Source organism: Micromonas commoda, chromosome 2, assembly GCF_000090985.2.
Source record: "Micromonas commoda chromosome 2, complete sequence".
Classification (NCBI taxonomy): Eukaryota; Viridiplantae; Chlorophyta; class Mamiellophyceae; order Mamiellales; family Mamiellaceae; genus Micromonas; species Micromonas commoda.
In genome coordinates, this window is record NC_013039.1 from 1036248 (window position 1) to 1060247 (window position 24000).

The 24000-nt window shown below is 67.0% G+C and overlaps 15 protein-coding genes across 15 annotated transcripts; 7 read left to right on the top strand and 8 right to left on the bottom strand.

The window, feature by feature from the left end:
- Window positions 1–68: 68 nt before the first annotated feature.
- Window positions 69–4019, top strand: MICPUN_56042 (predicted protein; the record flags this gene model as incomplete). The annotated part of the gene is made up of 1 exon (XM_002499589.1): window positions 69–4019. The coding sequence occupies one exon, from the start codon at window positions 69–71 to the stop codon at window positions 4017–4019; it is 3951 nt and encodes a 1316-aa protein (XP_002499635.1).
- Window positions 4020–4328: 309 nt separating this feature from the next.
- MICPUN_56041 (predicted protein) lies at window positions 4329–4952 on the bottom strand (the record flags this gene model as incomplete). The annotated part of the gene is made up of 1 exon (XM_002500070.1): window positions 4329–4952. The coding sequence occupies one exon, from the start codon at window positions 4950–4952 to the stop codon at window positions 4329–4331; it is 624 nt and encodes a 207-aa protein (XP_002500116.1).
- A 289-nt stretch (window positions 4953–5241) lies between these two features.
- On the top strand, window positions 5242–6375 carry MICPUN_112717 (yabby-like protein; the record flags this gene model as incomplete). Its single annotated transcript, XM_002499590.1, has 1 exon — window positions 5242–6375. The coding sequence occupies one exon, from the start codon at window positions 5242–5244 to the stop codon at window positions 6373–6375; it is 1134 nt and encodes a 377-aa protein (XP_002499636.1).
- MICPUN_105137 (predicted protein) lies at window positions 6374–10246 on the bottom strand (the record flags this gene model as incomplete). The annotated part of the gene is made up of 2 exons (XM_002500071.1): window positions 6374–9824; window positions 10015–10246. 2 exons carry the CDS (start codon window positions 10244–10246, stop codon window positions 6445–6447), a joined length of 3612 nt encoding a protein of 1203 aa, XP_002500117.1. The 3' UTR covers window positions 6374–6444.
- Window positions 10247–10537: 291 nt separating this feature from the next.
- MICPUN_56038 (predicted protein) lies at window positions 10538–12217 on the bottom strand (the record flags this gene model as incomplete). The annotated part of the gene is made up of 1 exon (XM_002500072.1): window positions 10538–12217. The coding sequence occupies one exon, from the start codon at window positions 12215–12217 to the stop codon at window positions 10700–10702; it is 1518 nt and encodes a 505-aa protein (XP_002500118.1). The 3' UTR covers window positions 10538–10699.
- A 254-nt stretch (window positions 12218–12471) lies between these two features.
- On the top strand, window positions 12472–12699 carry MICPUN_56037 (predicted protein; the record flags this gene model as incomplete). Its single annotated transcript, XM_002499591.1, has 1 exon — window positions 12472–12699. One exon carries the CDS (start codon window positions 12472–12474, stop codon window positions 12697–12699), a length of 228 nt encoding a protein of 75 aa, XP_002499637.1.
- Window positions 12700–12785: 86 nt separating this feature from the next.
- Window positions 12786–14453, bottom strand: MICPUN_56036 (predicted protein; the record flags this gene model as incomplete). The annotated part of the gene is made up of 2 exons (XM_002500073.1): window positions 12786–14191; window positions 14330–14453. 2 exons carry the CDS (start codon window positions 14451–14453, stop codon window positions 12846–12848), a joined length of 1470 nt encoding a protein of 489 aa, XP_002500119.1. The 3' UTR covers window positions 12786–12845.
- Window positions 14454–14810: 357 nt separating this feature from the next.
- MICPUN_93438 (predicted protein) lies at window positions 14811–16527 on the top strand (the record flags this gene model as incomplete). The annotated part of the gene is made up of 2 exons (XM_002499592.1): window positions 14811–15098; window positions 15285–16527. 2 exons carry the CDS (start codon window positions 14811–14813, stop codon window positions 16359–16361), a joined length of 1365 nt encoding a protein of 454 aa, XP_002499638.1. The 3' UTR covers window positions 16362–16527.
- MICPUN_54059 (predicted protein) lies at window positions 16499–17392 on the bottom strand. The gene is made up of 2 exons (XM_002500074.1): window positions 17117–17392; window positions 16499–16918 (listed from the first exon to the last, which is right to left on the bottom strand). The coding sequence occupies exons 1-2, from the start codon at window positions 17188–17190 to the stop codon at window positions 16684–16686; spliced, it is 309 nt and encodes a 102-aa protein (XP_002500120.1). The 5' UTR covers window positions 17191–17392; the 3' UTR covers window positions 16499–16683.
- A 195-nt stretch (window positions 17393–17587) lies between these two features.
- On the top strand, window positions 17588–18856 carry CUPC22 (hypothetical protein; the record flags this gene model as incomplete). Its single annotated transcript, XM_002499593.1, has 1 exon — window positions 17588–18856. The coding sequence occupies one exon, from the start codon at window positions 17588–17590 to the stop codon at window positions 18854–18856; it is 1269 nt and encodes a 422-aa protein (XP_002499639.1).
- Window positions 18857–18876: 20 nt separating this feature from the next.
- On the bottom strand, window positions 18877–20106 carry MICPUN_113342 (hypothetical protein; the record flags this gene model as incomplete). Its single annotated transcript, XM_002500075.1, has 1 exon — window positions 18877–20106. The coding sequence occupies one exon, from the start codon at window positions 20104–20106 to the stop codon at window positions 18877–18879; it is 1230 nt and encodes a 409-aa protein (XP_002500121.1).
- A 153-nt stretch (window positions 20107–20259) lies between these two features.
- Window positions 20260–20815, top strand: MICPUN_107718 (predicted protein). Its single transcript, XM_002499594.1, has one exon. It carries the CDS (start codon window positions 20308–20310, stop codon window positions 20719–20721), a length of 414 nt encoding a protein of 137 aa, XP_002499640.1. The 5' UTR covers window positions 20260–20307; the 3' UTR covers window positions 20722–20815.
- Window positions 20816–20837: 22 nt separating this feature from the next.
- On the bottom strand, window positions 20838–21335 carry MICPUN_78542 (predicted protein; the record flags this gene model as incomplete). Its single annotated transcript, XM_002500076.1, has 1 exon — window positions 20838–21335. One exon carries the CDS (start codon window positions 21333–21335, stop codon window positions 20838–20840), a length of 498 nt encoding a protein of 165 aa, XP_002500122.1.
- A 117-nt stretch (window positions 21336–21452) lies between these two features.
- Window positions 21453–21875, top strand: MICPUN_56029 (predicted protein; the record flags this gene model as incomplete). Its single annotated transcript, XM_002499595.1, has 1 exon — window positions 21453–21875. One exon carries the CDS (start codon window positions 21453–21455, stop codon window positions 21873–21875), a length of 423 nt encoding a protein of 140 aa, XP_002499641.1.
- A 147-nt stretch (window positions 21876–22022) lies between these two features.
- On the bottom strand, window positions 22023–23939 carry MICPUN_56028 (major facilitator superfamily; the record flags this gene model as incomplete). The annotated part of the gene is made up of 1 exon (XM_002500077.1): window positions 22023–23939. The coding sequence occupies one exon, from the start codon at window positions 23937–23939 to the stop codon at window positions 22023–22025; it is 1917 nt and encodes a 638-aa protein (XP_002500123.1).
- Between the last annotated feature and the right edge of the window lie 61 nt (window positions 23940–24000).

A 24000-nucleotide genomic window follows, 5' to 3' on the forward strand; every position in this document is an offset into this window, starting at 1 on the left:
ACGTTCGTCGCGTCGCGGGACACTCCCCTCACACGGCGTCCGCGCGAGCTGCTCGCGAAGACGCCGAGATGTACGACGGCATGATGGACCCGGGCGGGGGCGAGTTCGACCCCCGACCCGACCTCAGGTGCGCTCGCGGCCCCCCGCCGGTCTCCCCGACACGACACCCGGGTGTTACAACGAGACCAGATCCCACGCGATTTCGCCCCCGCCCCTCCCCCCTCCCCGTCGTCCGTCCCGAACCGTCCCCTGACCTCTCCCTTCCCCCCGTCACGCGCACCAGCGGCACGTGGGAGACGTACGCGGTGGACAACCAGGAGCCCTTCCTCCGCGCGTTCGGCTCCGCGTTCCACACCGGCGCCCCCGCGTTGGTCCGCCCGAAGGAGCTCCACGTCCTGACGCACGACCGCGACGGGGGCGCGCTGGAGGACACGCTCGTGCTGGGCGACACCGCGGTGGTGAACCGCACGCGCATCGGCAGGGCGTGCGAGATCGTGGGGCCCGACGGCGCCGCCATGACGGTCACCGCGAGGTGGGACGGGGACGTCTGGGTCGAAGTTGACGACGCGCTCGTGATGGAGACGCGAAGGTGGCGCGAGGGCGAGCTGCTCGTGGTGGCGCGAACGGTGACCAACGACGACGGCACGCTGGTCACGAGCAAGGCTTTCATGGGCGCGCCGAGGAAGAGGGCGGCGGCGTTCGAGGCGGCGTCCCCGGGCGCGGTGCTCGCGCTCTCGCCGCCGGGCGGACCGAATTTGCCGATGCTCTCATCCGTCTCTCAGTCCTCGGCGGCCAAGGGGAAAACCGCGAAGAAGGGCGGCCGCGAGGACGGCGACTTCGACGACTCCAGGAGCGACTCCGGGTCCGTGTACTCGCAGGTGATGGACGCCGCGCGCGGGTTCGTGTTCGGGGAGTCCAGCCCCGGGGCGGGGGCGGGCGGCGGCGAGCTGGCTCAAATTTCCAGGGGCGGCGCGGGCGCGAGGCGCGCGGCTGAGTTCTTCGGCTTGGACCCCGCGCGTGCGCCGCTGTGCGGCGCTTTCCCTTGCTCGCTCAAGGGCGCGACCGGGCACCTGTACATATTCGAGTTTCACGTCGGGTTTGGCGCCGTACACCTCACCGACGTCAACCAGTGGGGCACGCCGGCTAAGCTCGTCAACAACCTCGAGATATCCGGCGCGGCGAAGATGACCATCGGGCTATCCACCGGGGCGATTCTCACCTTCGACGACGTCGAGGACCGCGACGCGGCGTACGACTGCATGGTTAACATGCTCGAGAAGATCCCCCCGTCCCCGGACGAGGAGATCCACGGCGGTGACCCGGACCACCGGGTACCCGTGCCCCTTCGGCTCGGCTTTGAGCCCGAGCGGTACGTCATCGTTCACTTCGCGACTACCGAGTTCCTTCCCGAGTCGTGCGCGGGGTGCGTTCCCATCGCGATCGCCGCCATGGGCAGGTACGGCACCGCGATTCCGAGCGGCGGGGTGTGGACCCCCGGCGTGTACTCCCCGTTCAATCGCACGCTGGTTTTCCCCGCCGCCGAGGCTGACCTCGCGGCGGATGCGGTGGACGTCACGGTGATGGCGGGCGGGTTGGGAGACGGGGGGCAGACCGTGGGAAAGATCACGCTGCCTCTGTCGATCATGCCGAGGACGCGCGCGGGTGCGAACGAGGTGAAGAAGAACCCGTGGACGGTCGGGGTCAAGTCGATGGATGAAGACGAAGAGGACGCGACGGGACGAAGGGTCAGCGACGATTTCAGCGACGAACACGGCAAGACGCCGGGAAAGCAGCGCCGGATATCGGCGCGGAAAGCCCCCCCGGGAGAGCTCACCATCGCCGCGTGGATCGGTACCACCGCGGACGTCAACGAGCTCGGCGGCGGCGTCATCACCGCCAAGCTCTCTTCAAGTGACGCCGCCAAGCCCGCGGTTGTCAGGGTACCGCCCGCGGTTTCCCGCGTCACCGTCAACGTTCACGCGGTCCGCGGCGTCGCCGCCAGAAGCCTCCTCTCCCGGATCGACGAGGACGGTGTCGGCGACGTGGACCGCGACGTGGACGATTCCGTGGAGCTCACGTGTCGCCTCGCCATCGGCGAGCAGGTCCACGTCACGTCCCCCGCGTCGCATTCCCCGACGGAGCAGGCGTCCTGGCCCGCCGCCGACTCACTCCCCGCGACATTCACAGCGCCGGAGCCCAGGAGCGGCCTCCTCAACATCGACCTCTGCGTCGGCCCCGACGGCGAGAAGAGCATCGGGCGCGTCGACGTCGACCTCGCGTCCTTACAGCTGCGCCCGAGGGAGGGCGCACGACCGCGGAGGCACTGGATCAAGCTCAGGGCGCCGCCCGCGAGCGCGGACGCGTCGTCAGACGCGGGCGCCTCGACTCGGGGGACCAGCGTGCGAAGCCGCGGTTCGTCGTCGCGCGTTCGGTCCAAGCGCCGGTCCGGAGACGCGGGTGGCGGGTTCTTCGGCGGGTTCTTCGGGGCCGGCCAGCAGTCCGTGCCCAGCACGGTGTACGAGGAGGGCGAGTCCGAGACGGACGACGGGTACTCGGACGACGAGACGGGATACACCGAGACGGATTTCACCGGTGAGACGGATTTCACCGGGGAGACGGACGAGGAGGAATACTTTGGGGAGATTCTCGTGGACGGGTTCGTGGACGAGGGGTGCGGACCCACCGCCGCGATCGGTAAGAAGGCGCCGCTGGGCGAGCTGTCGCTCGAGATCCTCTCCATCCGCGGCTGCACCCCCGAGGGAAGCGGGAGGAAATCGGAGCCCGCGGTTATGCTCAAGCTCGGCGGTTCGTGGGCGCACCTCCCCGCCGCGGCTGGCGGCGCCCCCGCGGAGTGGCGCCGCGAGATCGTCGCCGCGGTGTACGACGGCTCGGACTGCGCCGAGATTGGCGTCTTCGACCAGTCCGCCGAGGACCTCACGCCGCTGGGTTTCGTCAACGTGCCAGTCAGGAAACTTCCCCGCGGGTACCCGATGGTCTCCACCCTCGCCCTCGGCGGCGCGAAGGAATCTAACCCCCACGCGGAGATTACCATCCGCGCCAGGTTCAAGCCGCTGGTCTCACGCGGCGCACAGCTGTTCCAGAGCATGTCACCGCCCCTCCCAATCTCCGCGTACGTCCACGGCGCGCGTAAGGGCACCGAGGACGGCGGCGTGGGCGTCGACGAGCTCGTGAGGCAGCAGCGGGAGCTCGCGCTTGAATCCCTCCTCGAGGGACCCGCGCCTCTGCCCGAGCCGATGGTTCGCGCCATGCTCCCGCGGCCCAAACCCGATGCCGCCACTCAGAAGGCGGCGGCGAAGGGCGTCAAGGCTTGCGTCGTGAGGATCGCCGCGTCGCTCGAGACGTACAGGCTGGAGCTGGCGTTTGTCCGCCGGGCGATCACGTGGGAGAGCCCCGTCGCCGCCGGATTTTTACACGTGTTCATCATCTGGGTTCTCTTCAACCCGGGCGCGGTGTTCCCGTGCGCGGCGCTGTGGCTCGCGATCCGCATGATGGTGCACAAGCGCCCCGGGCGGTGGACCCTCCTCGGCGCGGACAAGTCCCACGCCGCGGGCAGCTTTGACGTCGGCGTCGCGCCCCCGGGGTCCAAGCTCGCGGGGTCCGAGGTGGCCGGGCTGGTCGGCAAGCCGCCGTCGATCGTGGGATCCAGCGTGGGCGGCGCGGTGGTGGCCATGAGCAAACGCGCGCACACGTCCGCGTTCAGGGCGCTGGGTGTCAACCCGGGCGTGGACGCGTACGAGGGGTGCGTGCAGACGGCGTACTGGGCGCAGGCGCTGGCGAGGCACGCCGTGCCCGCGGCGGAGGCGCTTCACGACTTGGTGACGTGGCGCGACGCGGGCAAGAGTAACGCGTTCATGACGTTCTGCTTCGGCGCGAGCTTCTTCACGATCTGGGTGAAGCTGAGGGTGGTGGTGCTGGTGGCGTGCTTCGTGGCGTTGAGGCACCCGGTGCTGTGGAAGCCGGCGACGCGGCCGTTCCGACTCGCGTTGGCCGCGGAATGAGGTTACTTTTTTAGAAGAGACGAGAGTCGAGAGACGGCGATGTAAAATTTCAAGACGTACATACGGAGTTCGCGTTTCGTTCGCTTCTCGACGCGTCCTGCTTGTGAGGCGCCCTCCCTTCAGATCGAATCCAGATCGCCTTGATGAATGTTCAAAAATGGAGAGTTCCACAAAGCGCAAAATTGACCTTCCCTTCGAAGGTATTTACAATTTTACCCGCTTGACCATTCATCAAGGTGATCCCAAAGGTAAATTCGATCTGAAGGGAAGGCGAGGACGTGTACAGCGCGTTATCTCGGGTCCGGCTCATCACGCGGCGGTCGCGTCGGCGGCTTTGGCGGCTTCCGCGGCTTTGGCTTCCTTTGCGGCCTTTGCGGCTCTCTTGGCCGCCTCCTTCTTCTCCTTCTCCTTCCTGTACTCCGCCACCGCCGTCTCCATCTCCTGGCGCTTGCGTCGCTGCTTCTTGGTCCAGGTCGACTCCTCGGTCTTCTTCTCGCCCGTCTGCCTGCCGGCCCCGGGCATGTCCGGGTGCTTGAGCAGGAACTCGTGGACGTAGCCGCGAACGGTGTCGAGCTCCTCCTCGAACTTGGCCGACTCAGCCTCGCTGTCCTCCCAGACGTACTCCCAGACGCTGTGATCGCGGGTCAGGCCCACGGATGCGAGCGTGGCGGTGTCGGGCTCGAGCACGATGCCGAGGGGCCCGCCGCCCTTGCGGAGTTTCTCCACCGGGTGCGTCCCGCGCGCCTCCTCGACCTTCTTCTTGAGAGACCCGACGGTTTCAACCTCGGGGTTCAGCCTGAGTCGCACCGTGGGGCCTTTCACCTGATCGGGCATCTTGTACTGGAAGCGCGTGAGGTACTTGAGGTCCGGCTTGTTGGTGGCGAACAGCCGGACGTTGACGATGATGGTCCCGTCGGTCTTGGTCTCGGACATGGTGAGGACGCGCGCGCGAAGAGGTGGTGCCGCGGGCGAGGTGACGCCCGTCGTTGTCACGAAAACGCCCCCGTGCGTTTTTTGTGGACTCGTCGAAGGAAGTCCAACCGGCGGCGCCTCGGACGTATCGAGGATACGTCGGACCCGCCGACTCGGTGTCCGAACCTCGGCCGCGTCCTCCCACCCTGGGTCGCGTCACAACTATTCCGTTCGGCGTGAGCCACAGAAACCGTCCGCGCGTCTCCCTGACGCGACGCTCGCGCCGATATCGATCCCAACGCGCGCGCGCATGGGCCCGAACCTCCAGGCCGCCTCCGGGTCAAACATGAGCGACGCCGCGGCCGCCGAGGCGCGGTGGGCGCGATGCGACGCGCCGACCGACGTCGACGCCGTCGCGCGCGGTGACGTCGACCGCGCGCGCGACGACGGCTCGAAGACGGTGCACGTCGACTGCCAGCGCTGCCGGTCGCGTCTCGAGGTGAGGGTGCCCGCCGCCCTCCTCGCCGAGGGCAGCGCCACCGTCCGCTGCGGCGCGTGCGGGGTCCACCTGAAGATCGCCGTCCCGCCCGCGCTCGCGCCCGTCCACCCGCCGCGACCCGCCTTCTCCGCGATGACCAAGCCCGCCGAGCGCCTCCCCGCCGCGAGCGCTCCACGCCCCACCCAGCAGCGACCCGCCACCGGCGCCAGCCTCCAGCTCTCCGCTGGGGCGCTCGCGTCCTTCCTCGACCCGGCCGTGTGCGTCGCGATGGGCGCCAACCCAACGGACCCGCAGCTGAGGAAAGCCGCCGAGGAATTCTGGCGGAGCTGCGACGGCGACGCGAACGCCGTCGACCCAAACGCGACGTACGACACCGACCTCGCGCCGGCGAGGCCCGCGAAACGGGCGAAAAAAACGAGAAAGCCGCGCGACCCGTCCCCTTACAACGTCTTCATACGCGAGGAGATTCCGAGGCTCAAGGCTGAGAACCCCGCGATGACGCACAAGGATGCGTTCAAGGCTGCCGCGAGGAACTGGGCCGGGTCCTCGCTCAACATGCGAAGCGCGGCGTACGTTCCCGACCCGGTGCTCGCCGCAGCCGCCGCAGCCGCCCATGCCAACGTCCTTGACGCCCATGCCAACGTCACCGACGCCGCGACGCGCGCGGCGATCCTGCAGAAGCTCAAGCCCCACCTCCTCCGCGGCCGCGTGGAGGACGCGCGGGCCGAGGCGGCGGCGGCGAGGCGTTGGGAGATGGACCTCACGACGACAAACGGGGTCGACGGACCGACGGGCGCAAAGGGAGTCGTCGATCGATACGCCGGCGACGCGTTTGCGAGCGTACACGAGGGTCGTGACGAGCCGACGCATCGCGGACCGGTCAGGCCCAAGACGAGCTGGTCGAGCTATCGGTCCACGCACGAGGCGTTCGAGCCCATAGACTGAGCGCGTACTTCTGTATATGACGTCAAGCTAGTTTACCCTACGCGCTACAAAGAGGAAAATTCTTCCCAATCACGCGACCCAGATGGAGGCTCCCGTCACGGGCGCGTCTCCATCCTCCCAGTCCACCGCCGCCAGGTCAACCTTCAGCCCGAGGTGCTCGTACGTCATCCATATCTGCCTCCCCGTCCCGCCCTTCTGCGTCGGCTCCCCGAGCCTCTCCACCACCGTCCGGCCGCAGTCGGGCTTGGCGCCAGTCTCCGGGTCGTGCGTCAGCCTCAGCCCGTGCGGCAGCTCGTGCCTGTACCCCGAGAACCCGTCCACGGCGTCCGCGTACACGTGCACGCAGTCCAAAACCCCCTTCTCGAAGCACAGCGACACCCCGAGGGCCTTGTGCGAGACGTACTTGGACGACGGCGGGAAGAGTTTGGTCTCGGGCGGCGGCAGCTTTTGCGTGGCGGAGCGCTTGCGTGACTTGCGCGAGCCGTCGTGCTCAGCCTCCGAGGAGGACGGCGACGACGACGGCGACGACGGCTTGGCGAGCGCGGCGATGAACCGCGCGATCGCGACGTCCTTCTCCGCCTTACCGAGGAGCGCCACGAGTCCCGCGGCGGTGGTTCTCGACTGACTCGCGAACCCAGCGCCCCCCCCGGGGGAGCCCGCTGCGTCGTCGGACGAGTTGGTCACCGCCGTCCACGCGTTGATCTGCGCGACGAGATCCGCCGCGCCGTCGTGCTCGTGGCTGTCGCTGCTGCCCGCGGGGTGCGTGTCGGGACGGTGGTGCACCGCCGTGGAGGTGGCGCCGCTGTCGCCCGCGTCGGGGGACCGGTTCGACCAATCGGGTCCGTGGGGTCCGTCCCAGCCGGCGTCGAGTCGCGCGTGCGAGACGATCCGGCCCATGCGGTGCGCCTCGACCGCGATCTCGTTGGGCATGATGAACACGGGAGTTGCGATGGGGATGTTCGCCGCGGGGGCGCGCTCGGGCTTGGAAGCGACGACCGGCTCCGGCTCCGGTGCCGGTGCCGGTGCCGGTGCCGGTGCCGGCTCCTGCTCGCCGCGGTCGGCAGCCTCGGCGCCGTCCTCGGGCGAGGGCGACCTGGACGAGGCCCGCCGCTCCTTTTCCTTCTGGCGGAGTCGGTAGACGCGCTTGTATCCCTTGCGCTTCTCGGAGTAGTGCGCGGCGAGCTCGCCGGTGTTCACGCCGCAGTCCCTGCACCACGCCTTCTGCCGCCCGTGCTCGCATATCCCGGTCCCGCCGCAGTCCTTGCAGAGGTACTTTTGCCTGCCGTGCGGGCACTTTTTCTTGACCCGCTCCCTCTTTTTCGAAGCCTTCTTCGACCCGTCCGATCCCTCGGAACCCGTGTTATCCTCGGAACCCGTGTTCGTCTCCGGCGTCGACTCCTTCTCGTCCTTGGCCTTCGCCCGGTTGCCGCCCCGCTTCTTCGCCTTTGCCTTCTCAGGCGCCGGCGACCCCGCCTTCTCAGGCGACCCCGCCTTTTGCATCGGCGGGAGCGTCGCCGAGTCCCCAGGCTCCCGCAGCCGCAGCATCGCCGCCTCCGCGACGAGCCGCTCGAACGCCTCAGCCGCCGCCGACGCCGCGGGCATCGCGCGCAGGCACAGCGTATCCTCCTGCGCGCACGCGAGCGAATCCCCGTGCGCAGCCACCAGGTACATGAGCGCTCGCCTCGCCGTCGACGCGTCCACGGCAGGAATCGAACCCTCGACCTCGAGCTCGACGTCGGAACCCCCATCATCGGACGTCCCCCCGCACGCGTCCAACATGAACGCCGTCACCTCAGCCGCGGCGTACGTCTGCTCGGCGGCGGCGGCCACCCCGACGCCTTCATTGGCGGCGTCCCCTCTCATCGCTCCTATCGCGTCTCTCCACGCCCGCGCCGCCACCGCCGCCGTCGCCGCGGGGGGCGCCGCCAGCTGTGCCGCCGAGTGATCGTCGCCGTCGACGCCGACCCGTACCTGGCTGCCCCCCGCGTTCAACGCCGCGCGCCAGTGCGCGTCCAGCACTGGTTCGAGCAAAGAGACGGCAGCCTGCGGCGGGCAGACGGCGAGCGCCTCCCTCGCGCCCGGCGCCTCGAGCACCTCTCGTCGGAAGGCGTCCAGAACGTCGTGAGGTCGGTCGCCGCCGCACGCCAACGCGACGGTTCGAATCTCAATCGCGGCGGCCGCGAGCGGGGTGTCCCAGATCGACGCGCCATTCTCCAACGCCGACGCGGGTACGTTCACGTTTCGTGCGCACCTCGGGCACGCGCAGTCGAACGTGAGCAGCGGTCGCCTCGCCGCGCTCGGCAGCAGCAGCTGGTGCGACGGCAGGTACGAGTGCGTCAGCTCCTCGCCCGCCGCCACGTCCCTCGCGGCGAAAATCGCCATGTTCCCGCCGAGGCGCAGGGACAAGCAGTTGGGGTCGCAGCTGTGGTTAACGTACGCGGCGGCGCGGAAGAAACCGGCGCCGTAGTTTAGCCTGGTGCACATCGCCTCCAGCGCGAACGCGTTGGCGCACACCGCCGCGTGAACCGCGGCGACGTCCTCGGCGGTGACGCCCCCGCCGATTTCCCTGGCGAGCGACTCGGCCACCTCCTCGTCGCGTCGTCGCTCCGCCGCGTCCGACGCCGGCGCCTTCGACGCGTACTCGCCGGCCCACTCCCGCATGCTCCCTATTGGGGTGCCCCCTCCCTCTCCCTCGTTCGCGCACAGCGTCGCGCGGGCTTCGAGCAGCTGGTGCGTCAGCAGCCACTCGTTCGGAACCCGGCCCCCGGCAAACTCCGTCGTTCGTCGCCTCGTCTTGCTCCCGCCGCCGCCGTTCCGCGCGCCGCCGCCCCAAGGGAACAGGCCGGGCGTGGCGCATCGAACGCCCCCGTTGGCGACGTCGTCGTCCGCGCACGCGTGCGCGTGCTCGCCGATGATGGCGCCCATGGACGGGATCTCAACCTGCGACCCGCCGCGCCGCGGCGAGCCCTTCCCACCCGCCGAGTTGACGCCGCCGAGGAGACCGTCGCGACGGTTCGCGTCGCCGCAGAAAGCGGCGGCGAGGGCATCGCTGGCCACCGGCTCCCCCGCCTTGACCGCCGCGACGGGCGCCTCGAAGACGACGCACTCGCCTCTCGCGATGGATCTCGTAGCCACCACGCGCCTGTCGCCCGGTTCGCCGATCGCCACGCACGCGTCGCAGCCCGGGCCAAAGTCCAGGGCGGCGAGGTGTCGCGAGCGCTGCGATGTGAGCGCATCGTCGAGTGAGTCGGAGCCGGAGCAGGACGGCCCGTCGGGGCGGATCGGCTCCTGCGCGGCTTCTTCTTCTCGGCCGGCTTGTTCTTCTTTCGTCGCGGTGGGTTCCTCGGCGGTGGGTGCGTCCGCCGCGGGATCCTCGACGACGGGGACGGTGACCCTCAGCTGGTAGCCGCTCTTACGCCTCTTGGCGCGGATGCCCTCCGCGCGCGCGCCTGCGTGGACGGAAAAAAAGGAGGGAACGAGGGGTCAGCCGTCGATCGCGGCGAGCGGGTTTCTTTCGACGTCTCGGAGGGATGTTTGTTGGTTTCCGATGGTTGGTTTCGTTCCGGGACGCGTCGCGCGCGCGCGGGGAGGGACGAGGGCGCGGAACGGGTTTTGATCCGCCGAATCGACGGTACGCACCGTGTGGAAGCGCGAACCGCTGCTCCGTCCCGTCGCCGTCCACCCTGGACAGCACCAGCGTCGGCCGCGATGCTTCGGGCCTGCCACCCGTTGGCGCCGCGTGGGATAACCCTCCGGGATCCGACCCTGCGCCCGTGGTTATCTCCACCCACAGATTGGCCTCGCCCGCGCTCGCGAGCGGCGGGTCCAAGGCTATGTCTATGGTGTGGTGATAAGAGGTTGGGGAGGTCATGGCCGCCCCTCCCTGTCACCTGTCAGCAGAGGATAGGCCGCGCGACGCAGAGGGTCGCGCGTCGGTGTGCGAAATCGTGACTGGACCTCCAGCAGGTTTTCGTGCTGTCTCTCGCATCATCCAATGGCTGATCGCGACGCTTACTTGGCGCACCTCTGGACCAATCAGAATCCAGGGAGGTTCGTAGATCTGGCGGTTTTTCTCGGCGGGCGCGAGTGAGAAATTTCAGAAAAATCCAAAACCAACACATTCTCGTCGGCGTGCAGAGACGGTGGCGCGGTTGACCCCGACTCGCGCGAAGCTCGTCATTTTACAAGAATCGCGCCGCGGGCTGCTACGTGTACACAACGCATCCCGCATCCCGGGGAAAGGACGGGGCCATCTCCGACTCCCCCAGCCCGGCGGTTTCCACAACCGTCTTCTTCAAACGAGCCGAACCGAGTCTCTCATCACTCACACGAACGCGTCTGGGTACTCCTTGATCATGGGCCGCATCTCCTCCGCCGCCGCGGGCGTGTTGAAGTGCCACACGCACGGCGACTTGCTCGTCGCCTTCCAGAACGGCCGTCCCGTCTTCGGGTCCGTCGCGTACGATTGACTCGACGTCCCTCCGACGGCGTGCACGAGCGTGCCGTCGCGGTCCAGTTTCACGCGGACGTCCTTAGCCTTGGATCGCTCGATGAGGTACCTGTTGAGGCACATCTGGTCGTCGTACCCGATCCACGCGCGCGGCGGCCTGGCGCTCACCGCCTCCCTCCACGCCTTGGTGTCCACGCCGAAGGGCTTGCACGACTTGTAAAACGCGCCCCACCGCGCGCCCGTCCCTTGATCCGCCTTGTACTTGGGGTTGATCTCTAGGAAGGACTCGAACTCCCTCAGGAGCTTGACGAGCGCGCTCCTGCGTCCCACGATGGCTCCCGCGTCGCCCCAGATCCTGGTGGTTGGTTTGGTCTCGTGTGTCGCGTCACCCGAGCTCTCGACGCGCCCGAGCTCGGAGCGCACCTCCATCCCCGCTCGCACGCCCTCCTCGAGGTGCTTGTACCCGTCCCCACAGTGCGAAGCCTCGGGCGGCCAACACCTCGTCTCCGTGCCGACGACGATGTCGGCGTCGAGTTCCTCGAACCGCGACAGCATCTCCTCCGCGTCGCACGTGAACATGCTGTCGTCGGAGTCGGCGAGGATCACCAGCGGATCCTCATCCGCGGGCAAGCGCAGGAGCGACGCCTTCAGGCCAATCTCCTTGTCCTCGTGCGAGTGCCACCAGGTTCCGACCCCGGACACCGACGCCGCGAGCCCGTGCTTATGAATGGACGCCATGAACAGCTTCGACGCGTCCTTATCCGTCGTGTGCGTCGCCACCACCAGGTCCTTCGCCTGCATCCGAGCCCTGGGAAGGTTGTACTCGACGGGCATCTCGGTGTAGTGCTGCCAGTAGGGCGCGCCCCTCCACCGCTCGAACCCGCTCTGGGGCTCGAAATCCTCCTGTTTGCGATTCTCCGCGCCGATACTGGCGTGGTCGATCTTGACCTCGTCCGCGGTCTTGCCCTGGGGGAACCACTTATCGTCAAACGCGAGCACGTCGTCGACGTCCCCGCCGAGCGCGGCTCCCATCCCGTTCGGGACGACGTCGCGCTCGACTGTCCAGAACTCGGGCCGCGCGCCGACGACCAGGCCGGCGACGCACGCGCTGAAGAAGAGAATCTGCGGGAATGATTCGGGGTTCGAGGGTTCGTTCAGCGGCGAGTACGACGCGGGACGGGATGCCAAAGCGGGAGGGCGCGGGTCGATGGACATCTCCGAAAGATTTTTCTCATCCGCGGGACCGGCACGCACCGCGCCGACGAGAAACAGGTAGACCGGCGCCGACGCCTGCTTTGTCACGGTCATGGTTCGAGCCTCCTGGGGCTCGAGCCTGGACCGAAGCAGGCTCGCGCCCTCCGGGCCGAATTGGCCCTCGAGCCGCTCCGCCATGGCTGGCGACGAGAGATTTGACGCGCGGCCCGAAGCAGTCCGAAGTAACCACCACCTGACGCGAGATCCCCTCTCGCACAAATGACTCAAGAAAATAGACCGTCGTTGGAGCGCAGCGCTTGTAAGCGCTTTTTCGGACAGTGGGCGAAGAAATTATTCCCTCTGACCACGCAGCGGCCCAGACCACGTCGCGTCGTTCTGCGCATCGAGGAGGAAGCTCAGCCGCACACGTCGTCGAGAGCCCCGGTAACGTCATGGTGGTTATCTGTCTCGGTCCGTGCTGCATCCCGCTTCACGCGCTCCTGCCGTTCCTCGTGGGCATGGCGCACCAGCGCGGATACCTGAAGTGGGTGCGCAAGGAGTGGTTCACCTGGCGATGGCTCGGACCGAGGGTGAGACGGGCGCTGTGGATGAAGGTATCGGACGAGGAACTGGCGCGCACGGCGATAAAGACTGTCGAGCCGGCGAAGAAGGCGGCGTGACGGGCCCGAGGACGGAAGAGCCGCCTCTAGATCAGTAGCCCAAGTAGATAAATTTGAAGGAACCCTCGGCGTGCTCCGCGCCGTGTACGATGATGAATGTTTTATTAAATGTTTTTCGGCGGCTGAACCTAATCCCTTAAGCGTATTTACTCCTCCTTGCTCATGAGGCCGGCCTCCTCCAGGACGTGCTCGAAAGCGTCGTCGTCGTTGAACTCCACCTCGGGCACCGGGTGGTCGAAGTGCTCCGCGATCTTGTCCATGACGGCCCGCTCGTCCGGTCCCAACAGGAGGTTGAACGCGGCGCCCTTCTTGCCGAACCTGCCGGACCTACCGATGCGGTGGAGATAGGTCTCGTAGTTGGGCGCCCGCGGGTTGCTGTGCTCCACGGGCATGTCGTAGTTGATGACGAGCGTCACGGTGGAGACGTCCAAGCCGCGGGAGAGGACGTCGGTGGAGATGAGAATCTTGGTGAGGCCGTCGCGGAACTCCTTCACGACGCGGTCGCGCTCGCTGTGCTCCATGCCGCCCTCGATCGCGGTGCACTTGTACCCGGCCTCGTTCATGGTGCGCATCAGGCGCTTGCACCCCTCGCGCGTTCGCACGAAGATGATGGTCTGGCCGATTTTGTCGCAGCACGGGAAGATCTTCTCCTTGAGCAAGATCTCCTTCGCCTCGGTGCTGTTGACGTACACCCTGTGCTGCTTGATCACATCCAGGGACAGTTCGTGCGCCGGGAGGAAGATCTGGTTCGCGTTTGGCACCACCTTGGTGCTGAAGTCCTTGACGCGCTCGTTGAACGTCGCGGAGAAGAGCAGAACCTGCGGCATCTGCTTGGTGCTGCTCTTGAGGTGCTTCATGATCTTGAGCGAGTCCACCCTGTGCCCGTCCGTGTCCATCATCTGATCCGCCTCGTCGAAGACCAAGATCTTGACGCCCTTGCAGTCCAGCTGCTTCTCCCGCATCCACCCCAGCATCTTGCCCGGCGTCCCGATCACCACCTGGTCCACAATCTTCTCCCTCCTGCTCGCGCCCACCCACCTGGCGTCCGCGGTGTACGCGATGGTGATCTTGGCGTATTTGCCCATCTTCTCCATGACCATGACGTTCTGGATGGCCAGCTCGCGGGTGGGGCATATGCACAGCGCCTGCGGCGCGGGGTTGGACACGTCCACGCGCGACAGCATCCCCAGCGTGAAGCAGGTGGTCTTGCCCGATCCGTTGTGCGCCTGCGCGATGAGGTTGCGATGCGGGGGCTGGAGGATCATCGGAAGGGTCTCTCCCTGGATCTTCGACGGCCGCTCGAACTTCATCTCGCTGTACAGGCCCTGCAGCAGCTCGGCGCTCAGGCCGAGCTCCTCGAAGGACTTGGCCGAGGCGTAAGGGGTGTCGTCCACAACTTTCTTCTCAACCACGGTCTCCTCCTGCTCCACGAGCACTTCGGACTTGCCGAGGGCGGTGTCGGGCACGTCGGGCTTCTCGACATCCTCATTCTCTACGGGTCGATGGGAGGGTTTCGGTCAGCTTCGGGGAGGAACGGGGACGGAGACTGAACGGGGGTGCAGGCAATCGAACGACAATCGCAACAAATCCAAGGGGAAAAGAAAAAGTGCGGGATCGGGGCGCGACTCACCGGCGACGCCGACCTTCTCGAGCGCCTCCGCGGCCTTGTCCACGTCCTCCGAAGTCTTCACGTCTTCGGTGGGCTTGGTCTCAGCCTCGGGCTTGGTCTCGGCGGCGGCCTCCTCGGAAGACATCTTCCCCGTGCAGGCACTTCTGCGACCAACAGATCAGCATTTTTCCCTCGTAAACCCGCGCGCCGACCAAACACCCGCCGACTACAAAAAAGACAAAAATTCAGACTGCCCGCCTGTGCGAGAGATGCGGACTTCTGATTGGTCGAGAGCCGGATCAAGCTTTTTTTTTCCTCGAGCCAATCGACGTCGACACCCCAACCCCGCCGTCGACGTCGACACAACTTGCGAGCGCATCGTTCGGTGCACGCGCATCGTCCCCGCGAGATCTTCGATCCCGCCCCTCCGCACACCTAGCGTGTCGGAAACCGAGTCGAGCACTCGTCGTCAACGAGCGAGCAACTCCCCCCGGTAGCAACCATGGCCTCCGCCGCGACCGCTCCCCAGGCCCTGTCCTCGCGCGTCGCCGTCCGCGGCGCGCGCGCGCAGCAGGCCCGCCGCTCCGCCGTGTCCATCGCGCGCCGCAACACCATCGTTCGCGCCGTCATCACGGATCCCCCCAAGCCCTCCATCAAGGAGGTCCAGCGCCCCGACCCCACCGGCCGATACGGCGCGTACGGGGGCAAGTACGTCCCCGAGACGCTCATCCCCGCGCTCCTCGATCTCGAGCGCGAGTACGCCGCGCTCGCGAGCGACAAGGAGTTCCAGGTACGAACACGACCCGTGCGACATTTTCAGCCCCAAATGAACGCGGGATCTCTCGTCGACGCGCGCGCGACGAGCGGCGCACGCGCGTGATGTCGCCGCCGATCGGGCCCCCCCGAAATGACTGGATATAATCCCCGACGAGTTGATTCACTGACCCGCTTCTCCCCGCCCTCCTCACCACCCCAGGCCGAGCTCGAGAGCATCCTCAAGGACTACGTCGGCCGCGCCAACCCCTTGTACTTCGCCGAGCGCCTCACCGAGCACTATGGCACCGCGGACATCTACCTCAAGCGCGAGGATCTCAACCACACCGGCGCGCACAAGATCAACAACGCGGTGGGCCAGGCGCTCCTTGCCAAGAAGATGGGCAAGAAGCGCATCATCGCCGAGACCGGCGCGGGTCAGCACGGCGTCGCGACCGCCACCGTGTGCGCGCGCTTCGGCCTCGAGTGCATCATCTACATGGGCGCCGCGGACATGGAGAGGCAGAAGCTCAACGTCTTCCGCATGCGCCTCCTCGGCGCCACCGTGAACCCCGTGCGCTCCGGCACCTCCACCCTCAAGGATGCAACCTCCGAGGCCATCCGCGACTGGGTGACCAACGTGGAGACTACCCACTACATTCTCGGCTCCGTCGCGGGTCCCCACCCGTACCCCATGATGGTTCGCGACTTCCACGCGTGCATCGGCCGGGAGACTCGAGCGCAGGCGATGGAGAAGTGGGGCGGCAAGCCCGACATCCTCATGGCGTGCGTGGGCGGCGGCTCCAACGCCATGGGCCTGTTCCACGAGTTCGTCGACGATGAGGACGTGAGGCTGATCGGCATCGAGGCTGCGGGTGAGGGCATGGGCCCCGGGCAGAAGCACGCCGCGACGCTCACCCTCGGCAAGCCCGGCGTCCTCCACGGCTCCTTCTCTTACCTCATCCAGGACGAGGAGGGCCAGATCATCGAGCCCCACTCCATCTCCGCGGGCCTCGACTACCCCGGCATCGGCCCCGAGCACTCCTTCCTTAAAGACTTCGGCCGCGCCGAGTACCACGCCGTGACGGACCAGGAGGCTCTCGACGCCTTTGTCCGCATCTCCCGCACCGAGGGCATCATCCCCGCGCTCGAGACGTCCCACGCGTTCGCCTACCTCGAGAAGCTCATGCCCACCCTCAAGAAGGGCCAGAAGGTGGTCATCAACTGCTCCGGTCGCGGCGACAAGGACGTGAACACCGCCGCTAAGTTTTTGAACATCTCCGGCGAGGTTGACATCTGAGCGGAGGGGTTTTTTTCACGGTTCGGCTCGGGCGTGAGCCACTGGTGGACGGAGAGCGACTGAGTGTCTGAGCGAGGAGGGTGTACGAGTACGGCGGCGGGACGCGGGGAAGGCCGTTGCTATTAGCGCAGATTCGATTTGTTATCTCTAAGTAGTTGGATTCTTTCAAAAATCTCCACGTATACATCGTGCATCTCTGCCTCGGCTTGGGCTGGCGAGGTCAAACAATGTTGTCTGCTGGTTTCCACCGATGGTACAATCAATACAGCTGTTGCGTGCGCTATACATCGTGCGACGATCGTTCGCAGTCGCGTAGGGTTCGTCAGGCTTTCACCACCGCGCTCGTGCCCCCTCCCAGCCCCATGAACGACAGGAGGCTCGCTGTCATGGTGTTGTTCCTCTGAGCGGTTGCCTTGCGTTTGCCCAGCGAGCTGGGCCCTGGCCTCTTCGTCTTGCGCACGATCTCGGGGAGCCGAAGCCTGTGGAGCTCCAGGGAGTCCACCCGTCGCATGCCGCCGGGCGATTTCTTGTGCGCCGCGCCGAGCTCCTTCTTGCTCCTGCGTTTTGAAATTGGGAAAGTGGAGTCAGCCAATGGCGGCAGACGACGGACCCGAAGGTAGATAACGGTTCTCCGTTTCCCCGAACGAACGCGGCGCCGAAGATGCGCGAATTCGAGCGAATGAAGGAGGGATCAGGCGTCGAAACGGCGCCCTGCGGATGCCGACGACATGAAAGCACGCGAAACGATCGCTCACCCGTGCGAAAGATCCTCGTCCGTAGACACGTCCTCCTCCAACTCGACGGAGGCGGGGTCCCGAGTGATTGTCATTTTCTCAATACGTGGCGTCCCTCGTTGCTTTTCGGTTCACCGGAAGCTGGCGCGGTCGAGTCTTTCAGCGTCACGCGGAGTCGAATTTCGCGCGCGAACGTTCGAGTGGGGTACCTCCGTGCTCAATTCGCGCGTCCGGTCGAACGGTACCGCGTCGCGTGTCCCGTGCGGCGCGTGTTGACGTGGGTTTTCTCGCGGGTTTCGCGCGCGCTTTTCGTGCTTCGTCAGATCCGGGAACGCGTTCGTCATTTGCTGAGAGCCGGATCGCAATTTTCGCTATCAAACCGCGGTTCACCGACGATTACCAAACCAGAAAATGGAAGGGTGCCGTTCAAGCGGATCTGATCTCCTATGACACACTCGGGCGGGAAAGCGACGGGCGGGATCCGGCTCGGCGATGCGATCGGAGTCCTTCGCAGCTGCCGCAGCTTCGGATCTATCGGACACGTTCCGGAGAAGTTCCGTGAAAACGATGCGCGGCATTCTCCACTCTTCGCCGGGCTTCGGGGAGGGTCTCGTCGTCGCGCGAATGACGCGGATACGGTTCGGCCCGCTCGTCGTCGCGGTTCTACTGTCGCTCTCGGCACGAGCCGCGGCGTCGGAGACCGCGCCTGCTCAGACGCGGATCGACCTCGTCGGCGTCCCGAGGGGACTCGCGGACATCGGATCCGCCGCCTGCGACGACGCGCGCTCGTTCTGCCGCACGGCCGTGCTGCGGGCGCTGGGCGAGGACGAGAAGTTGACGCGGTTCCTCGACAACGTGCGCGAGCTGGCGAGGCGGGCGAGCACGCCGGGGAGCGCGGACGGCTACGCGGTCGCAGTCCCCGATCCGTCATCGCTCAAACTCCCCGAGTTGCTCGCGCTGGGATGCTGCCTCTCGGCGGGCGACTGCGCGGACGAGATAACGTCCTCTCTCCCGCCCGACGCCGACGCCGACGCTAGGATCGATGCATCGATATCAGCCGCGGCCGCCGCCGCCGAGATCCTCGCCCTGGCGGCTTCGCACCCGGACGCGGCGAGGACGCCGGCGGCGGGCGCGACGATGATGCTCGCCGCCGACGCCGTCGCGTGCTCGCCCCCGGGAGCCACGCGGCGGTGCGACGACTCCATCGTGGACGCGTTCCGCCGCGCGGGTAGGGCGGGTGCGAACGAGGGAGCGCTGCGGGCGGCCGAGGTGCTCATTGCGCGGTACGCGGGGGGCTTGGTCGAGCGGCGGGGACGGTGCGAGGATGGCGGGGACGGGTCGATCGGCGGGGACGGTGACAGATCCGGCGACCCCGCGGACGCCGCGGTGGCGAGGGCCCTGCTCAAGGGCCTGCTCGCCACGACGCTCGACGGCGCCGCGGCGAAGGGGCTGAAGGAGCTTCAGAGGGTGGAGGAGATGCGCGTCGCGGGCGGGGAGCACGACGCCGCCTACGAAGTCGCGGACGCGCTCGTGAACTCGGCGGCGAAGCTCTTGGTTTTTTTGGTGCTCGTCGCCGCGCCGCTGGGGCTCTCGTCGTCGCTTCGGGAGAGGGCGTGGAGGTGGAGCGGGTGCGCGGCGTTCGCGCGGCAGTTCAGGCGCGAGATGGAGTGGCTCGGGGTGGTGGAGCACAGGCGGGTGAACGGCGGGCGGCAGGCGCGGCGTTTCGAGGGGCAAAAGGTCACGAAGAAGAAGAAGAATTGAACTATTCGAAGAAACGAACGTCACTGATCGGCCATGTGCGCCTCGATCGCGGCGCGCTGCTCCGGGGGAAGCGCCGCCAGCATCTCGTGAAACACCTCGGGGTCCTTCGCCGCCTCCCGCAGCGTCGCAAGAAGCGCCTCCACGTCGCCCCCTCCGCCGCCCGCCGCGTCCATCGGGACGTACTCCTCGTCGTCCCCGCCCCCACCCTCGGGCACGTACGGCTCGTCCTCCGTCTCCTCCGCGGGTTCGGGCGCGGGTTCAGCCGCGGCCGCGGGGGCGACAGCCTTGGGGTTCTTCGACCCGGCGCCCTCCGACGCCGCCGCCGCCGCCATCGCCTTCGCCGCCGCCCGCGTTGCCTTCATCCTCAGCGTCGCCACCTTGACCGCGACGGTGGCGGACTCGTCCAGCTCTGCAGCCTCCGCCGTCGCTGACGACTCGCACTCCTCGTGCACCTCCTTCGCCAGCCGCGCCGCCTCCGCGTTGGCTTTGGCGCTCTCCTCCAGGGCGGCTCGTTTGGCGGCGAGCGCGCTCTCCGCCGCCTGCAGCCGAATCTTGCACCGCTCCTCCTCCCCCGCGGGGCAATTGTCCACGACGTCGTCGGCGATGTATGCGTCCACGAGGTCGTGTTCGCACGTCGCGTTGGCCTTCTCCAGCGCGGCGGAGGCGGCCTCCACGGCCTCGAGCGCCTTGGCCAGCGCGGCGCGTTTCCCCGTGAGCGCCGATGGGACGGCGTCGAGGCGTTCCTCCCTTCGTCTGGCGAATGCAGGGACGTCGCGGTTGCGGCCCTGCGCGGGCTCGGCCTTGGCGGCGGCTTTGGCGGCGACGTCCGCGGCCTGGCCGTTCGCGCCGTCGTCGCCCGCTCCTCCCGGGTCAAGCCACCCGGAGAGGGACCTGCTCCCGAAGATCTTGCGATCCTGCCAGACATTCACCAGCTTCTCGCACTGCCGCATCGTCTTCTCGTCCGAGGAGTTCCGCAGGGTGTGCTTCATGGCCCAGCCCATGATGGGCCAAAGCGCGTCGACCCATTCTCGACCCTTCTTGCGGGAGTTCTGGATCACGTCGTTGGCGAGGTACAGGAAGACGAGCTTGCGCTTTCCCGCCGCCCCCTGGAGCTCCCGCTCCCAAACCTTCACCAAATCCTTGGCCTTCTTGCGATGGAACACGCACCAGTGGCTCAGGGTCTCGATGGACTGGGACGAGGCGTTCAGGCCGGCCAGCTTGACCTTGAAGGCTTCGGAGATGTCCCCCATGGTGCGCTTCAACTCGATCGACTCCGCAAGGTTGTGAAGGTTGTGGGGGGAGGTTGTGGGGAGGATGATCGCGGAATTGCGGAAGAATTGCGGGGAGCCTTTCGACCCGTTCGAGGAGACGAATTTTCCGCGCTCACAACGAAAAGCGCGGAGGAGGGCGTCGCCACCGGCGAAGGCGTGGATCCGGGGCGCGCGGGGAGAATGAGCAGTTACAGGGGCGCGTACAGCCAGGGCGGCCTCACGGCGAGGCCCGGGTCGTTCGGCGTGGGCGGGGCGACGTCCACCTCCGCCGGGGACGTCCAGCTCCAGATGCCTCCGGACTTTGACGTGGACGACGAGGTGGACAAGCTGCACGGCAAGGTGTCGATGCTGAAGCAGATGACCGGGGCGATCCGCGAGGAGACTTCGATCAGGGGCAAGCTGATAGATCAGCTCGAGGAGACGATGGCGAACGCGGGGGCGATGATGAAGGAGACGAAGAAGAAGCTGGACAAGGCGTTCAAGCAGAGCAAGAGCTGGCACATGACGTACCTGGTGTGCTTCTGCCTGGCGATCTTCCTCGGGTGGTATATGCTGTACAAGATAGGAAGGTTCGTGCGGTTCTTCACGGGATGAGGCTCGCGGGGGTCCCGATAGCGAACCGATTAGGAGGAGCGCACTTAGTCGTCGAGGATCACTCGCCCGTGTTGATTCCATCAAAGTTTTAGCTAAAAGTCAACCGCGGGCTCGTCCTATTTGGCCTTGTGCGTCCTGAACTCGAAGGTGAGCTCCTGGATGCTCACGGACTCGCCGCACTTGTCGCAGTACTCGTACCACCCGTCCGGGTCGGCGCCGAGGTCCACGTCCTCCCACACGGTTCCCCCCGTGGACTTCACGACGTATCCGTCGGTGGGCTGCCACTTGGTGATCTCCAGCCCTCGGCAGTCGAACCCCATGATGGGCACGAACTCGCCGCTGTCCTCCGCGGTGATGGTGTCCCGGCACAGCTTCTTCACCTCGTCGAAGGTGATCGTGCACTGCTTCTTGCAGTCGGGGAACCGCATGGCGAAGTTCGCGTCGCCCTTGCTGCCGTCCACCTCCGCGACGTCCTCGGCGCATAGGAAAACACCCTCCTTCGTCTCGTCGCTCTGAGCGTCCTTCACGTCGAAGCACCACTGGAGGTTCCTCGGGAACGTGATGCTCGCCACGTTCTCGAGCTCAGCCTTGACGTAAAGGACCAGGAGCACCATCGTGTGTTGGTGACGCGTCGGTCGCCCCGGGGAAGTGACGGCGGCTTCACGCGTTCGCCGTAAATTATTCAGATCCGGCTGCAGATGCCGACTCACAAAAGTCGTCGCGCGGAAGGGATGGCCACGTCGACAGCTCCTCCGGGGATGGAGACCATCTGGAAGATCGTGACGCCGGATGATCTGGCGGCGTGGAAGGCGGCGGGTGTCATGACGGGATCGGACCTAGACAAGGCTGACGGGTTCATCCACAGCAGTAACGGGGATATGGTTAAGAAGGTGGCTCGCCTGTTCTTCAGCGATCGCGGCGACTGCCTGCTCCTGAGGATGGTTCCCGGGAGCTGGGATCGCGCCGTGACGTGGGTCCCCGATGAACCAGAGGGCAAAAAGCCCCCCACCGACGGCGGAGTGGTCATCCACCACCTCAACGACGGATGCTCGCACGTGTTCGCCGCCGAGCCCCTGCCAATGTCCGTGGTGACGCAGGTGCTGCCAATGCCGCTGGGCGAGGACGGCGCGCACGTCTTCCCGGAGGGCGTGTGACGTGTCGAACGAAGGATCGTCCCGCGAGACTTAATCTTATCAGTAGTCCGTTAGAAATAGATGGGTTCATCACCTAGGAATCTATCACCCTCCACCCTCTCTCTCTCTCTCTCTCGTCTCTGGTTTCTCGCGCGAAGAGACTAAACCTCACGTTCCCGAGTAGTTCGCGCTCGTCCGCCGCGCAACCGAGTGCCGATCCCCCGACTCGAACCCCCCCGCCGGGCTACCCGGCCTCCCGGTGCGATCGTCCACCGCGTTCGTCCCCGTCGTCACCGCCTCGTCCACCCGCGAGTACGCCGGCTCGCGAGTTCGAACCCCGTAAGTGCCCCCAAACGAAGCCCCGAATCTTTCACCGCCAAACGAAGCCTCGACGTACCCAAAGAACACCGCCGCGCCCGCGACCAGCATCAGGCACGCGACGAACACGAGCGCCGTCTCCGTCGACGACGCGTCCGCTAGCGCCGCCACGGGTAAGCCCATCGCGTATCCCACGTCGCGCCAGAACCGAACCGTCCCGACCGACGCCGCGAAGCCGCTCCGAGGCGAATGGTCCGCGGCGGCGGCGGCGAGCACGGGGTACATGAGACCGGTGAAGAACCCCAGGAGGACGCCGGAGAGGACGAGGTACCCGAACTGGAGCTGTTTGAGCTCGTCGGGTGATACGCCGACGCCGACGGAGACGCGGCCGCGCCATCCCGCGCCGACGGCGGCGACGAGCAGCGCGGCCGCGCCGCCGAGCAAGCCGAGACACATCGGCGCCTTCCTCCCGATCCTGTCGGACATGATCCCCGCCAGCAGCTGCGACAGGCCCTTGACGAACGAGTAGCACGCGGTGAAGAAGTCCCGCTCGCGCCCGCCCAGCCCCATGGCGTCCCGCGCCCACGTCGCCATGAGACCCCACGCCAGCCCGGTTTCGAAATTGGCGCAGAAACCCGCGAGGCACACGACGGCGAGACTCTTGTTCGCGAAGCTCGTCCGCACGAACCCGGCCCACGCGCTCTCCTCCCCCGTCAGCGTCGCGCGGTCCGTGGGAACGTCGTCAACGCGGTCGTCGCGCCCGTCCTCCGCCGCGTTGGTATCCGCCGCGTACCCGTCGAGGTCGTCGGATCCGCCCCCGCCCCCGGCGCCGTCGGTTCGCTTCTTTCGCCCCGCCCCGATTCTTTCGTCGTCGTCGTCGTCGAACAGGGGCGTCCCCCGGCGCACCCCGCGCAGGTCCGACATCGCGATCCCGCTCATCAAGCCCTTGGTTCCCGCGTCGCCACCCCCACCGCCGCCGCCCACGCGCTCGCGCTCGGCGACGAACAGGCTCTCCCTCAGGACAAACGCGCAGGCGGCTAAACCGACGAGCAAGAGCGCGATTTGCGCGTGAAACGGCTCGCGCGTGTACCCCTCGCACACGCACTCGCCGAGGCACTGCGATTTCCAGTCGTCGGAACTCGCGCACTTGCCGCCGCTCCTCGCGAGGCACTCGGAACCCGGCGCCGGTCCGCTCCCGTTGGACCACGCGCACGTGACGGCGTCGCGTTCGATGGAACCGTACACGTTGGCGAAGACGGCGATGGCGGTGTATCCGATCGTCTCGGAGAGCCCCGACGCGAAGCCCCTCGCGGCGGGTCCGCACAGGTCCATCGTGGTGAGGATCATCGCGGTCCACGTGAGGCCCTGGTTGGCGCCGAGGAAGAGCGAGGAGAAGACCACCGCGGACCAACCGCGCTCGCCACGCGTCGGGGCTCCGAGCACGATGATTGGCGCGAGGATGCCCACGCCGAACCCCGCGACGGCGACGCGCTTCCGCCCGAATCTGTCCGCGAGCCCGCCCACGAGAAGGTTACACACCGCCTTGGACAGCGCGAACGGGACGAGGAACGCGCTCTTGTCGGCGTACGATTCCCGCGCGTACTGACGCCCCGCGCTGTCCAGCGACGCGAGCTTCTGCAGCTGCAGCGTCGCGCCGATTATCGCGGTGACGAGCGAAGCGACGATGAGCTGGGGTAGGTGGCGGCGCCATGGCGCCGCCGGCCCTTTACTTCGGCGTCGGCCGCGGGACCGCCAGATCCCGCTCATCCCGACCCCGCGTCCGCGACTGTGGCGCGGCAGACGCGTCGGGGAGAAGGAATATTTTGGC